Source organism: Natator depressus, chromosome 20 (genome assembly GCF_965152275.1).
Source record: "Natator depressus isolate rNatDep1 chromosome 20, rNatDep2.hap1, whole genome shotgun sequence".
In the NCBI taxonomy this organism is placed as follows: Eukaryota; Metazoa; Chordata; order Testudines; family Cheloniidae; genus Natator; species Natator depressus.
The window spans coordinates 26,611,268-26,624,926 of record NC_134253.1 but is presented as its reverse complement, the minus strand read 5'-3'; the positions used below and the strand labels follow the sequence as shown (position 1 = coordinate 26,624,926).

The 13,659-nt window shown below is 59.8% G+C and overlaps 1 protein-coding gene across 1 annotated transcript; it reads left to right on the top strand.

Moving 5' to 3' along the window:
• Nucleotides 1-830: 830 nt before the first annotated feature.
• MRPL4 (mitochondrial ribosomal protein L4) lies at nt 831-8,401 on the top strand. Its single transcript, XM_074934849.1, has 9 exons — nt 831-938; nt 1,715-1,799; nt 4,467-4,635; nt 5,406-5,457; nt 5,771-5,888; nt 6,306-6,412; nt 6,972-7,081; nt 7,452-7,522; nt 8,045-8,401. Exons 1-9 carry the CDS (start codon nt 891-893, stop codon nt 8,188-8,190), a joined length of 906 nt encoding a protein of 301 aa, XP_074790950.1. The 5' UTR covers nt 831-890; the 3' UTR covers nt 8,191-8,401.
• Nucleotides 8,402-13,659: the final 5,258 nt, after the last annotated feature.

Below are 13,659 nucleotides of genomic sequence, written 5' to 3'. Positions count from 1 at the left end.
GATGTCCCATTTTTATTGGGATAGTCCCGTTTTGGGGGGCTTTTTCTTATACAGGCGCCTATTACCCCCCACCCCCGTCCCATTGTTTCACAGTTGTTCACCGTAGTCAGGAAGCAAGGCCCCCTTTCTACAGATGGCAGCTGAGCCCCCCCAGAGCCTCAGTGCTTCAGCCAAGGACTCGAACCCAGGGCTCCTGGCCCATCCTCCTGCTCCGCTCCTGCAAGCTTTTCTTCAGACGCACTCAGCTGGGACAGTGACTCTCCTTGTGCCTGCGACCTGGGGTGGCCATTCCTGTGCAGCAGTGGCCAGAGAAATGCTCTGGGTCATTGAATCATAGACTATCAGCGTTGGAAGGGACCTCAGGAGGTATCTAGTCCAACCCCCTGCTCAAAGCAGGACCAATCCCCAATTAAATCATCCCAGCCAGGGCTTTGTCAAGCCTGACCTTAAAAACTTCTAAGAAAGGAGATTCCACCACCTCCCTAGGTAACGCATTCCAGTGTTTCACCACCCTCCTAGTGAAAAAGTTTTTCCTAATATCCAACCTAAACCTCCCCCACTGCAACTTGAGACCATTACTCCTCGTTCTGTCATCTGCTACCACTGAGAACAGTCTAGATCCATCCTCTCCCCCTCCCCGCTCCTGCCATCCCCCTTCCCCATCCCCATCCCCATCCCCATCCCCCTTCCCCCTCCCCCGCTCCCCAGCTCCTGCCATTCCCCTTCCCCGGTCCCCCCTCCCCCGCCCCCTAGAAGCCCAGCGAGAGCGCCCCGCCCCCTAACGTCATCGGCATGCGCCGGAAGCGGCTCTGTCTCACCCCGCCGCCGCCGCCGCCGTTCCTGGGCGCTCACGTGGGGCTGGCGGCGCCTCTTGCCGGGGCCGGGGCGCCATGATCCGGGCTGGGAGCCGGCTCTGGGGCCGGGGCGCGGCCGCGCGGGTGAGGGGGCCAAAGGGGGCGGGTCAGAGGGCCCTACGGGGGTCAGAGGGCGGGGGTCAGAGGGCGCTCGGGGGTCAAAGGGCCCTGTGGGGGGTCAGAGGTCAGAGGGCGCTCGGGGGTGATGGGGCCCTGTGGGGGGCAGAGGGCACTCGGGGGTCAAAGGGCCCTGTGGGGGGTCAGAGGTCAGAGGGCGCTCGGGGGTGATGGGGCCCTGTGGGGGGCAGAGGGCACTCGGGGGTCAAAGGGCCCTGTGGGGGGTCAGAGGTCAGAGGGCGCTCGGGGGTGATGGGGCCCTGTGGGGGGCAGAGGGCACTCGGGGGTCAAAGGGCCCTGTGGGGGGTCAGAGGGCGCTCGGGGGTGATGGGGCCCTGTGGGGGGCAGAGGGCAGGGCTGCCCCTTTGTGCCCCCTGCCCCGAGCTTCCCTCTCCGGCGATGTAGCGAAGTCCTCCAGGGCGGGGTTCAAACTCTGCGCTGGTCCGGTTCTGCCGGGCGGGGACCGGCCCTGCTGGTGCCTGCCTGGCGTAGTCCTGCTGGCAGCCCCCTCCGGTAGGGGCAGCGTATACAGCAGGCAACCCCCCCTGCTCCAAGGACAGCAGCTGTGGGGCCAAGGGGCACGATTTCCCCCACGCCGGGACCAGGGTGGCCCTGGCGGCACAGCGTTGGAGCAGGGTGCCTGGGGCTGCACCAGTGCGACGTGCGGCTGCCACCGCTGCGCCGTTCCCCTCGCTGCTCTGTGCTTGACTCCTCCCTCCCCTTGTCTTTCCTTCCTCTCCAAGGCTCTGTCCACCGTGTCTGGCCAGCCGGGGCGTCCCGAGGCTCCCGCAACCTCCCCACGTCTGCGGGATGCCGCATCCCAGGCGGGTGAGTCCCGTTCGTGGTTCTAAAATCCTGCCTCTGCGGTTCCTGTGCCCGGACTCTGTGTGGTGGCCCGGTTTGAAATGATATCGCAGGTGCCATAAGAAGTAGAAGTGCAGGGATTGCGCAAGACCCAGATGGCTGGAACAGGCCAGGGGAGCCAGCTGGATTAGTCTCCTGGGTGTGACAGCGGACAGCAATGGCTGCTGCAGGGTGGGGGACCTGGCAGGAAGTAGTAGTGGGATAACCGCCCCCCAGGGGAAGTGTCTTCCAAACCTCCATTAGAGGTCAGCTCATCCTCTGATGGTGGGGTGGGGGTGGGGGTGGGGGGTTTGTGTTGTTGTTTATTTGTATTACAGTAGCACCTGGAGACCCTGACTGTGGTTCAGGGCCCTTGCGGTGATGGGCACCGCACAGGCCCCTGACAGAGGGTCGGGGCCCACAACATGCCGGGCGCTGCACAGACTCAGAGTGAGAGGTGTTCCCCTGCCCCAAAGAGCTCACAATCTACTGGGGTAGTCAATTATTTGTTGTCACGGTCCACATTTCTTGTTCAAGGTATAGTCCAGGTCCAGACTCCATATAAAATAATTAAAACATAACAATCCTGATAATGAGTAAATAAAAAGATTTTGGGGTCCATTCAAAAGCATCTGGCGGTCCAGATTTAGCCTGCAGTCCATCTATTGATTGCCCCTGGTCTAAACAGACAAAGGCAAGAGGGGAAACTGAGGCGCAGAGGGGTGAATGGACTTGCCCTAGGTCACCCAGCTGGGCAGCGGTGGAAATAGGTCTCCTGTGTCTCTGCCCTGTGCCCTCGCCACTAGATCCAGGTGCTGCCTGGACACTGTTGCAGGCAGACTGTGCTCTTGGGTGTGTTTGGTAGCTCTGGTCAGCAAGCGTAGGGTGGCCAGAGAGCCAGTTTTGCTCTGGCGCTCTGTTGTCTGCTTTGCTGTGTGTGTGATGGTGCCTGGCTGGCTGTTGGAGTTGAATTATGCAGTGGGTTGTGGTTCTGCTGGAGAAGAGCACCTGGCCTCTGCTACCTGCCTTAGCAGAGTGACTTGTTGTGTGTTGTCAATCAGGGATCATAGAATCATAGAATATCAGGGTTGGAAGGGACCTCAGGAGGTATCTAGTCCAACCCCCTGCTCAAAGCAGGACCAATCCCCAATTAAATCATCCCAGCCAGGGCTTTGTCAAGCCTGACCTTAAAAACTTCTAAGGAAGGAGATTCTACCACCTCCTTAGGTAACGCATTCCAGTGTTTCACCACCCTCCTAGTGAAAAAGTTTTTCCTAATATCCAACCTAAACCTCCCCCACTGCAACTTGAGACCATTACTCCTTGTCCTGTCCTCTTCTACCACTGAGAATAGTCTAGAACCATCCTCTCTGGAACCACCTCTCAGGTAGTTGAAAGCAGCTATCAAATCCCCCCTCATTCTTCTCTTCTGCAGACTAAACAATCCCAGTTCCCTCAGCCTCTCCTCATAAGTCATGTGTTCCAGTCCCCTAATCATTTTTGTTGCCCTCCGCTGGACTCTCTCCAATTTTTCCACGTCCTTCTTGTAATGTGGGGCCCAAAACTGGACACAGTACTCCAGATGAGGCCTCACCAATGTCGAATAGAGGGGGACGATCACGTCCCTCGATCTGCTCGCTATGCCCCTATGTATACATCCCAAAATGCCATTGGCCTTCTTGGCAACAAGGGCACACTGCTGACTCATATCCAGCTTCTCGTCCACTGTCACCCCTAGGTCCTTTTCCGCAGAACTGCTGCCGAGCCATTCGGACCCTAGTCTGTAGCGGTGCATTGGGTTCTTCCGTCCTAAGTGCAGGACCCTGCACTTATCCTTATTGAACCTCATCTGATTTCTTTTGGCCCAATCCTCCAATTTGTCTAGGTCCTTCTGTATCCTATCCCTCCCCTCCAGCGTATCTACCACTCCTCCCAGTTTAGTATCATCCGCAAATTTGCTGAGAGTGCAATCCACACCATCCTCCAGATCATTTATGAAGATATTGAACAAAACCGGCCCCAGGACCGACCCCTGGGGCACTCCACTTGACACCGGCTGCCAACTAGACATGGAGCCATTGATCACTACCCGTTGAGCCTGACAATCTAGCCAACTTTCTACCCACCTTATAGTGCATTCATCCAGCCCATACTTCTTTAACTTGCTGACAAGAATACTGTGGGAGACCGTGTCAAAAGCTTTGCTAAAGTCAAGAAACAATACATCCACTGCTTTCCCTTCATCCACAGAACCAGTAATCTCATCATAGAAGGCGATTAGATTAGTCAGGCATGACCTTCCCTTGGTAAATCCATGCTGACTGTTCCTGATCACTTTCCTCTCATGTAAGTGCTTCAGGATTGATTCCTTGAGGACCTGCTCCATGATTTTTCCGGGGACTGAGGTGAGGCTGACTGGCCTGTAGTTCCCAGGATCCTCCTCCTTCCCTTTTTTAAAGATTGGCACTACATTAGCCTTTTTCCAGATCCAGGATGATCAGTTTAACCAGGACGGACTGTGACCATCACGTACCATGGGCTGAAAATGGGCCGGTTATTCCTGGCCAGAGGCTGCTGTGATCTGCTCGTGGCTGCACAAAGCATGCGGGCTCTGCAGTGGCTGCTCAGACCTCTTTTGTTTGTGTCTCCTAGAAAAGCCGCCCCTGGTGACCTCCAGCGCCCCTGTCCTCCGGGATTGCCGCCTTGCAATCCCCTCTCACCGCACAGCAGTGCAGGCCTGGGTGGAGTCCCTGAGGCACTACGATGACAAACATGTGGGCCTAGCAGACCTGCATCCCGATGTTTTTGCAGTAATGCCCCGGTACGGTTCAGAGACGCGTCATCGGCCCGGGGAGTGTCCGGGTTAAGGACGAATGAGCCGTGGCAACACAGGGAGAGCGGATTTTGTTACTGTTGCTGCTGTAACCAAAGCCAACCTTTGGACAAACGACCTGGGGGCCTGGCTGGCTCGGAGAGCGTTGGACAAATGGGATACGGGACCATTCCACTTAAGGGGACACCAGCTCCAATTCAGCCCCAGCACAGGGGAAATGGAGCAGGGAACGGGATACGGGACCATTCCACTTTAGGGAAGTCAGGCTCCAAACTGGCCCCAAGGTGGAGGGGGGCTGGCTGGCTCAGGGGGACAGGGGATGGGACATGGGGCCTTTCCCCTCTAGGGGTGCTGGCTCTGATCCGGCCCTGAGTCAGCACCGATCTGAAGGTGTTGTTGTCTCAAAGCTGTTTTCTGGCCTGGGCCCCACAGTCACCTTTGCGCTGAGATAAAGCCAGCCGAACTGAACAATGGGGACAGAACTGCTCTCGGCCCCCCCAGGGGATCACCCAAGTGCCGGCCTTGAGGTTAAACACAGGGATCCTGTCCCCAGGGCTGCTGAGCCGGCCCCTTTGGCCAGGGCTAATTTCAACCCAGAGCAGAGAGAAATCCTGAAACCCTGGGGTGTTCGCTCCCCGATGTTGCTTGTTAAGCTGCCGCTCTGCCCCCTGCTGTGTGCTCCCCAGACACACAGCGCCTGCTGTCTCACTCAGCCCAGCCTGTGCCAACCCCCTGCTCTCTGTGCTTTCCCTCTGCAGGGTCGACATTCTGCACTCGGTCGCAGTCTGGCAGAGGAACTACAAGAGGATAGTGAGTGTGTACAGAGCCGGGGGGTGGGGACCTGAGAGGAATGACAGCTTCTCAGTCTGAGGAGGGGGCTGGAGAGTGCCCACCGGCCAGTGACTCCTGGGTTCTGTTCCCAGCTCTGGGAGGGAGCAGGATCTAGTGGTTAGAGGTGGGGTCCTAGGAGTCGGGACTCTTGGGTTCTATCCCCGTCTCTGCGTGGCGTCGGATGAGTCCCTCCCCTGTGCCTCAGTTTCTCCCATTGAGGGGGGCGTGTTGGGTCAGGCGGGTCTGAGGTGCTCACTCCCGCTGGGCGCTCTGACCCGCACTCTCCTTTCAGAGCTATGCCAAGGTGAAGACTCGAGCGGAGGTGCGCGGTGGAGGCAAGAAGCCCTGGGCGCAGAAGGGCAGCGGCCGGGCCAGGCACGGCAGCATCCGCTCCCCCCTCTGGCGCGGTGGTGAGTGCCTCCCAGTCCTCATGTGTTCTGCCCCCACCTGGGGCAGAGGCCGGCCTGACCCTGACGCCGGGTGAGGGGCAGGGGGCAAACGGAGACAGGGCCCCGGAAGCTGCGTGACTCTGGGCCCTGCTCCTCTTCCTGTGCCCCAGGGCGCAGACGGGGCCACGGGGCCCATGACTGGTGCTGCCTGGGGGCGCTGCCGCAGCGCGTGTGGGTTCAGCAGGGGGCGGGGCACCGGGCCGGGCTCCCTGGATGGGGAGTCAGTGCAGGGCAGTGTGGGAGCAGGGGGGCTGCTCAGGGCAGAGCCTGTTGTGCCCCTGAATCTGAGGTGCCCTCCTAGCCCTATAGAATCCAGCCTCCTAGCCCCCGCCTCCGGGCACTGATCCCTCCTGACCTCCCGCTGCCTCTCCCTTCCAGGCGGCATCATCCATGGCCCCAGGGGCCCCACCAGCTACTACTACATGCTGCCCATGAAAGTGCGGGTCTTGGGCCTCAAGGTGGCGCTGACGGCCAAGCTGATGCAGGTAGCGCGTGTGCGACTATCTGTGTGCAGGGCCCTCGTGGGCCGCTGGGCTTGTTAGTGTGTGTGGGTGGGTGGAGTGCCAGGACTCCTGGGTTCTGTCCCGGGCTATGGGACTGGGTTAGATCTGGGGGGAGTAGGAACTGGGACTCCTGGCTTCTCTCCCTGGCTAAGGGACTGGGTTAGATTGGGCAGGGGGACTGGGAACCAGGACTCCTGGGTTCTGGCCCCTGCTCTTGCCCCGGCCTGCTGTGCGTACAATCACTTGGCTTGCTCACAGATAGAAGATGTGTGGGCTGGGGTCCCCAGGATCTCATTCAGCCAGATGCAGGGCCCTGTTGCCAGGCGTTCTGGTCACTTGGTAACTAGGTGGTGGAGGGATTGTGACCCCTTCCTAGAAGGTCCTTTCCTAGCCCAGCTGAAGGGGGTGGGTCTAGCTGGCTCAGGGATGGGGAGGGCCTCAGCTGGCTTGGAGGGTGGATGCGGGGGTCAACCTGGTTCTGGGGGATGGTGACAGGGGGGTAAAGCAGCTGAAAGGTACCGAGCGTATTTTGTGTTTCCAGGACAACCTGCACATTGTGGATGGCCTGGACATGCCGACCTGTGACCCCCAGTACCTGGCAGACCTAGCACGATACAGGCACTGGGGCCAGTCCGTGCTGATTGTCGACGTGTGAGTGGGAGCGGGTGGGGGGAGATGCGGCGCCTCCTTCTCTGGCCCCAGCCAAGGAGAACCATAAATCCCAGACACCCAGCAGAGGGCGTGATCTGGGGGCCTGGCGGGAGAGGAGAGTGCTGGGGAAGAGAGCCACCTGCTGGCAAGAGATCTGGGAGTGCTGCAGGGGTGGAGTCTGGGGGTAGCACTCCCAGCCTTCCCCAAGAGAAGTGGGGACTGGTCTCCTTGCTGCCCCGTGCCAATGCACCCGGCTGGTGTCGGCGCTCCAGGCCCTGCTTGCAGCCTGGAGGAGGGTCTCGGGCATGGGGGGGAGTCCCCGGGGCCGCCTGGGGCTGAGCTCACGATTCCTCCTCTGCCTCTGTTCCAGCAACAAGATGCCAGAGAACATCATGAAGGCAGCAGCCAGCCTGAAAACCATCACCCTGGTGCCAGCCCTAGGTGAGTGCTGGGGGGGGGCGGGAGGGGCGGCCCCTCAAGGTCAACACGCTGGCCTCCCAGAGTGGCCCAGGCTGGGGGGGTTCACGAGAGCCCTGGCCTGCGGGACGTGGTGCCTTCCCTCCCTGCTGCATACTGCCCTGTAAGGGGAGTTCGTACTCCTGGCCCTCACCTCGTCCCCACCTGCAGCACCGCAAGCACCAGCCCTCCATGACTCTCATCCCAGCGTGGGTGGGGGGAGAATCCCCTCACCCACTGAGATGCAGCTGGCTCTGGGCTGGGGCGTGGAGGCTGTTTATAGAGGGATCCCTGGCTTGGTGTTGACATGCAGCTGGCTCTGGGGTGGGGAGTGGGGACTGTATGTCAGCACACAACAGTGTGCACAGCCAGAGAGGGGAGGAAGTCCGCAGGGGTCAGGAACCATCGCAGGAGCTGCCATGTGGGCAGGGGGTGCTGGGCTACGCTGCACCGCACAGAGTCTGGCTGGGCTGGGCACGCCTTGACCCCACCCTGGGTCTCTCGCAGGTCTCAATGTGCACAGTATGCTCAAGCACGAGACGCTGGTGCTCACGCTGGACACGCTCGCCTTCCTGGAGGAGAAGCTGCTGTGGCACGACGCCCGCTACACCGCCCTGTACCCCTTCCGCCTGCCCTACAGCGACTTCCCCTAGCCCCGAGGGACGGCGCCCGCCGCAGGGAGGCCTCTTGGGTGGCTAGCTCGTTGAGTGAGTTGGCCCCACTGAGCGCATGCGGAAAGGGGACTGGCACCGAGGCAGCTTCCCGCTGCCCTCCCACAATGCACCTGGGGGCCGCAAAGTGGCTTGGAAGTGACTATTCTCTGCCCGGTGGACAGGAGAGAGGCTGGGCCGTGCCCTTGGGGGGGCGGGGGGGGGCTGCCTTCTCCTGCTTGCCGGGAGCATGACTGTTAAACAGCCCATCTGCCGATGCATGGCCATTAAAGAGCTGCCGCTCTTGCACTGCCTGGTGCTGGCTCGTCCTGCCTTCTGTGGGGCTGGGGCGCCAGGGCACCCGAGCTCAGCGTTCCGGGCAGGGGCTGCCGGGCCAGGGGGGTGTTTCCCTTTTGCCCCGAAGGGTTTACCCTAAACTGGGGGAGGGGAGGAAGCGAGCAGGAGCGTAGTCCCCGGGGGGGCCTCACCCCTTGCCCTGCATGTGGCACGTGGCCACGCAACCCGTGTGCTGTGCTGGGGCTGCAGGCCAGGAGCAGCCAGCGCGGGAGCGAGGACTGGTCTGGCCCTTGGGGCTGCAGCGGATGGAGCTGGGTTTGTCCAGGTGTGACGGTGTCCCCGGGGTACAGCCTGGACTGTGGGAGTGTTGAGCCCAGAGAGACTCTGCTGTGTGACTGCTGATTGAGCAGCCTGGGGTCTCCCCTCTTACCCTGTGATGCTGCTGTCAAGTTACCAGCCTCTGACAGGCACTGCATTTACACAGCCATCCACAAGCAGGGACACGCCCAGCTGCGGTACACGAACGATCTCCCAGTCACCTGAACCAACAGCGAGGCTCCAGCCAATTCCTCCCCAGCCGTGCGCCCCAGAGCTGTTCTGTCTTGCCCTGGTCAGAAGCCTGGCCAGCGTAAGTTCATTACCCAGTCCGCCCCTCCCTCGATGTGGCGAGGATGCGCACCAGCCTTTGTAAACTGAGCTGAGATTTCCCAAGCTCTTCAACCAAAACGCCCTGTTGTAGGTAAAATATAAAGCAGATTTATTAACTGCACAGAGAGAGATTCAAGTGATTACAAATACCAAGCGTAGAGATCAGAGTGGGTTACTTAAGAAACAAAAATAAATTTGCAGTCCAAGTTCTGCAAGCTAAGCAGGAGATGACTCAAGCCATGTCTCACCCTGACCGATGGTACCAACAGGGCACAGATCCTCAATACACAGGCTGGGACCATCCTCCCCCAGTTCGGTCTTTGCCTCCTGCCATGTTTCCAGGTGTTGAGTTGTGAGGGGAGTGAGGCCAAGTGATGACATCACTTCCCTCCAGCATGCTGGAAAGGTCTATGCAGTGAGGTGGGGGTCAGTCAGTCCCCGTTGGTCGGGCGTCTCTGTTGCACACAGTCTCTAGGACGGTGGATTCCTTCCTTGATGGGTGTTGATGAGCCATTAACTGCTGTCTGGCTGCTCCCTTGTACCTGAAAGGCTGGCTGTGGGTGTTCCCAGCCTCACAGGGGATTTCAGTAACAAACACAGCAGTGCGTCAGACCCTCGCATGCAGTGACAACACGTACAATCCAACAGGTTATTCATGTTCAATGACACCTCACCAGGCGTGCTTAGTACACCACAGATCCTCATTACAAGACTGGGGGATATGTGGGGTCCAGGATGCTACTCTGAGGTGCCGTGTCACACCAGGTACCGCGGGTGCTGGGAAAGGCCATGTCTGTCATGGGTGGGGGGGCTCAGGCCAGGGCAGCTCGAACCCCAGGCATAAGGGCTGGCCCCCCCCGGGCATGCGAAGGGTGAGTGCTGAGTCTCAGGACCCACCCCCCGCATCACTGCTGGCTGAGCCGGTCTGTCTGCACAGATCCCTGCCCCACATGTCCCCCAGCCCCTAGGCTTCCCTGCTCTGTGGTGCTACCCACGCCAGGCAGGCGGGAGCCCTGTCCACCAGGCCCCCCAGGCAAAGCTCACAGCAGGGGTGGGGTTAATGATCTCCTGCACCGTGAGGCCAAAGGGCAGACCTGTTTCAGGCGCAGGAGGCATGGTGTGTAGGAGACAGACGGAGCATCACATGTGCAGCCAGGGCGGGCTGGGCAAGCTTTCCACGCAGGGCAGGAGGGCAGCGCCTGCCCGGGGCAGGGTGGAGGCTGGGCTGAGTCATGCCACCTAGAGCTGCAGCCACAGTCACTCCCAAGGGCTAGTTCCTCTTGAGTGGGCCTGGTTCCTCATCCGCGGGAGTTGAAGTTTCTAAGAATTCATGCTCTGGAACCCTTCTGTAAAATACTAATAATGAACAGCGGCAGGTCAGTGCTTAGGAGACCCTGCAATAACCAACTGGTGGGTGAGGAGCCCCTATGATAACAAACCGGGGGGAGGAGACCCTGCAATCACAAACCCGCCTGTGTAGCATTCACAAGAGGCCCCACAATAACACACTGCTGCCTACAGCCTATCCTCTCTGAGACCCTACAATAACAAACCAGCGTGCCGCCTCCAGACCTGCTCGTGTAACACACTGGCACATCATCCCCCACAAGTGAGATGAGATCTCTCAGGGGTCCAGACCTGCAATCACGCCCTGCTGCCAGCCGGGACTGGTCACGGGGCCTGCTCCCACTTCTCACACATGCTCTGGCAGTGAAGGAGGCCAGGGCTGCTTGTTTCTGTTCCTGGTTGTGCTGTGTCACGCTGACTACTGCTGGAGCCTGGGCAGGCTTGTGGGTACATCCACGCTCCCTCCAACCCCACCGCCCCTTGCTCAGCTCCAGGGCATCGCCCGCCTCTTCCCCCCCAGCAGCCGCTCCTGGAGCTTCAGGGAGACCAGTGCGCTGAGCGGAAAGTGCTGGGTCCTTCCTCTGCTGTGTGTCTGCTGATTGCAGCTTCCTGCCTGGGTCTGAGCACACGGCTCATGGGAGGCCTTTGGTGCCAGAGTCTGCTTGTGCTTCCCTCGTCTGTGCATTTACCCCGGATCCTGCCTGGGGCAAGGGGGCAGGAACAGGCCCTGGGTCTGTTTTCTTTGGCTCAGAACCGCGATTTCCTGGTGGCTTCTGTGCAGTTTTAAAAAACGTCACATTCGATGCCATCGTCCTGTCTCCTTCCAGCCTCTGCGTACCAGGGAGGAAACCCGGTGTGCACCATGGAAGGCTGCCTTGTTAAATTACTGTTAGGTGTATTACGATAGCACCCCCAGCCCCTGGCCGAGATCAGGGCCCCGTCATGCTGGGCGCTGCCCCGACCCCAGCCAAGATCAGGGCCCCGTGGTGCCAGGTGCTGCCCCAACTGAGATCAGGGCCCCATCATGCCGGGCGCTGCACAGACCGAGATTGGGGCCCCGTTGTGCCGGCCACTGCCCAGACCAGCTTCTCAACTGATTTACCATTGTGGGCTGCATCCACACAATATCCTGCCTGTTATGGCCCTGAGGATGTCACATCGGCTGCAGCTGTGTGCTGATTGGGCCACCAGCGGCCCACGGGTTGAGAAGCAGGGGCCCGGAGAGACCGTCCCACCTCCGGAGAGCTCATGGCAGGACAAGGCAGGGCCATTCTCCCCATGTTACAGATGGGGAACTAGAGCCCAGAGAGATTGAAAGGGCTGGATTTTCCCATGGGCTGAGCCCCCACGCCTCCCCGTTGAGCTCCCCATTGACAATCCGGCTCCAGGGGTTGTGGCAGGACAAGGCACCGGGTTCCTGGAGTTGCAGCATATCTCCCTGAGCACAAGGCCAAAACATTTTAACCTCGGGCAGGATGATCTTCCAGCACCTTCCTTCTGGAAGTCTCAGGCCCCAGGCAGCTGGGCTGGGAACTCCAGAAAGCCAGGTTGGTCGCAGCAGGTCTGGAGTGTCCACGCAGGGCCCAGCCCCTCCCTTCTGCTGCTTTCGGTGCCTGTTTGAAGACTGGTTTTTTCCCCAGAGGAAAGGCAGCCACAGAGAGCAACAGGCCCAGATAACCACAGCCAGCGCCGTGCACACGACACAGGGCCATGCCGCGGTGGGGGTGCAGAACACAGAGGGGCAGGTCAGAGTTAAACAGCTGGATGTCACTCCGTCTCTCCCCAGAACTGCCTATCTCCATACAAGAAAAGGAGGACTTGTGGCACCTTAGAAACTAACAAATTTATTTGAGCGTAAGCTTTCGTGAGCTACAGCTCACTTCATCGGATGCTGTAGCTCACGAAAGCTTATGCTCAAATAAATTGGTTAGTCCCTAAGGTGCCACAAGTCCTCCTGTTCTTTTTGCGAATACAGACTAACACGGCTGGTCCTCTGAAACCTATCTCCATACAGACTATACAATCCCCCCTCTCCCCCGCCCCTATACAGACACCTCTGATTCATCATCCGGGCACCTGGCTTCTTACACTGGTGCCCATCACCATTGCAGCTGGGTTTCCGAGGCCGTGTGTAGGGCCGTGTGAACAGACTGCAGGCAACAGGTGACCTGGCCAAGGCCAGACTGGAACCCCTCCCCTTGCTCTCAAGGGTGCAACTGGCCTCCTTTGACAGACCCTTGTGTCTACCTAACGGTGTTAGCCAAGATTTTCACACATCCGGGCCATGTGATGCTGTCAACATGTTTGTTCTTGCAGAAGCTGCTGTGGCAGTGTGTGATAAGAAGCAGCTTTGCCCTTTATTGGTGGTTTTAGAAAAAGAACTCAAAGCTCCCCAACCTCAGGGGAGGGGCTGACCGGGTCCTTTCCCTCACCAGGGAAATGCAGCCACCTCTGGGGTGGAGCACGACAGCTGCACAACAAGACTGCCCCACAGTTTGGGACAGGAAGTGAAGTAGAAGCCTGTATGCAGCTGAAGCCACAGAGAGGGGGCTGAGTTAGAGCCAGGACATCTGCCCGGGTGGAAAGGTCTCGGATACTTCACTGCCTTTAAGGGGTCAGGACATGGATCAGCCACCCCTGTCTACCCTCCTACTGCTTCTCACCCCACGGGGAGGGGGGCAGCATCTGGCTCCCCCAGGGATGCACCACAGGGGTGGGGAGGTCGCGTCCCCTTGAGAGGCCGGAGGCATCGGCACCATGGGGATTGAGTTGCAGTTTGGGGAGACTGGGGGCTGATGCCGCTTGGGCAGCATAAAAGGGGTGGAAATGCCCCCTACGAGTCACCTCCCAGCCCAGTGTGGAGTGGACATACAGGCCTGCACCCAGCTCCTGGTGCGGGAGGCAGAGCGGGTGCACGGCCAGCACGCACGGTGCCCAGTCTCTGCTCCCCCGGGGCCCGGTGGGAAGCAGAGGGTCAGAGCAGCATTGAGTCTGCGGGGTGGGGAGTGCCAAGGTGGCTTGAACCCATCTTGTGCCAGCCCCAAGGAGCAGCATCACTGGGACCAGCCTGCCCGTGGGCCTCGAGGGATTGCCCCTAGCAGCTGGGCTGGTCGCTCGAGAGAGCAGGGAGAGCACGCCAGGACGTGGGGCCCACCGCGGAGCAGGAAGGGGTGGGGCCTG

Excerpts from the sequence above, each read along its gene's own strand:
- MRPL4 (XM_074934849.1), top strand. The coding sequence starts at position 891 with ATGATCCGGGCTGGGAGCCGGCTCTGGGGCCGGGGCGCGGCCGCGCGG. Across the intron at positions 7,082-7,451 it reads TCCGTGCTGATTGTCGACGT|CAACAAGATGCCAGAGAACA; the intron begins GTGAGTGGGAGC and ends CCTCTGTTCCAG. Across the intron at positions 7,523-8,044 it reads CACCCTGGTGCCAGCCCTAG|GTCTCAATGTGCACAGTATG; the intron begins GTGAGTGCTGGG and ends GGTCTCTCGCAG.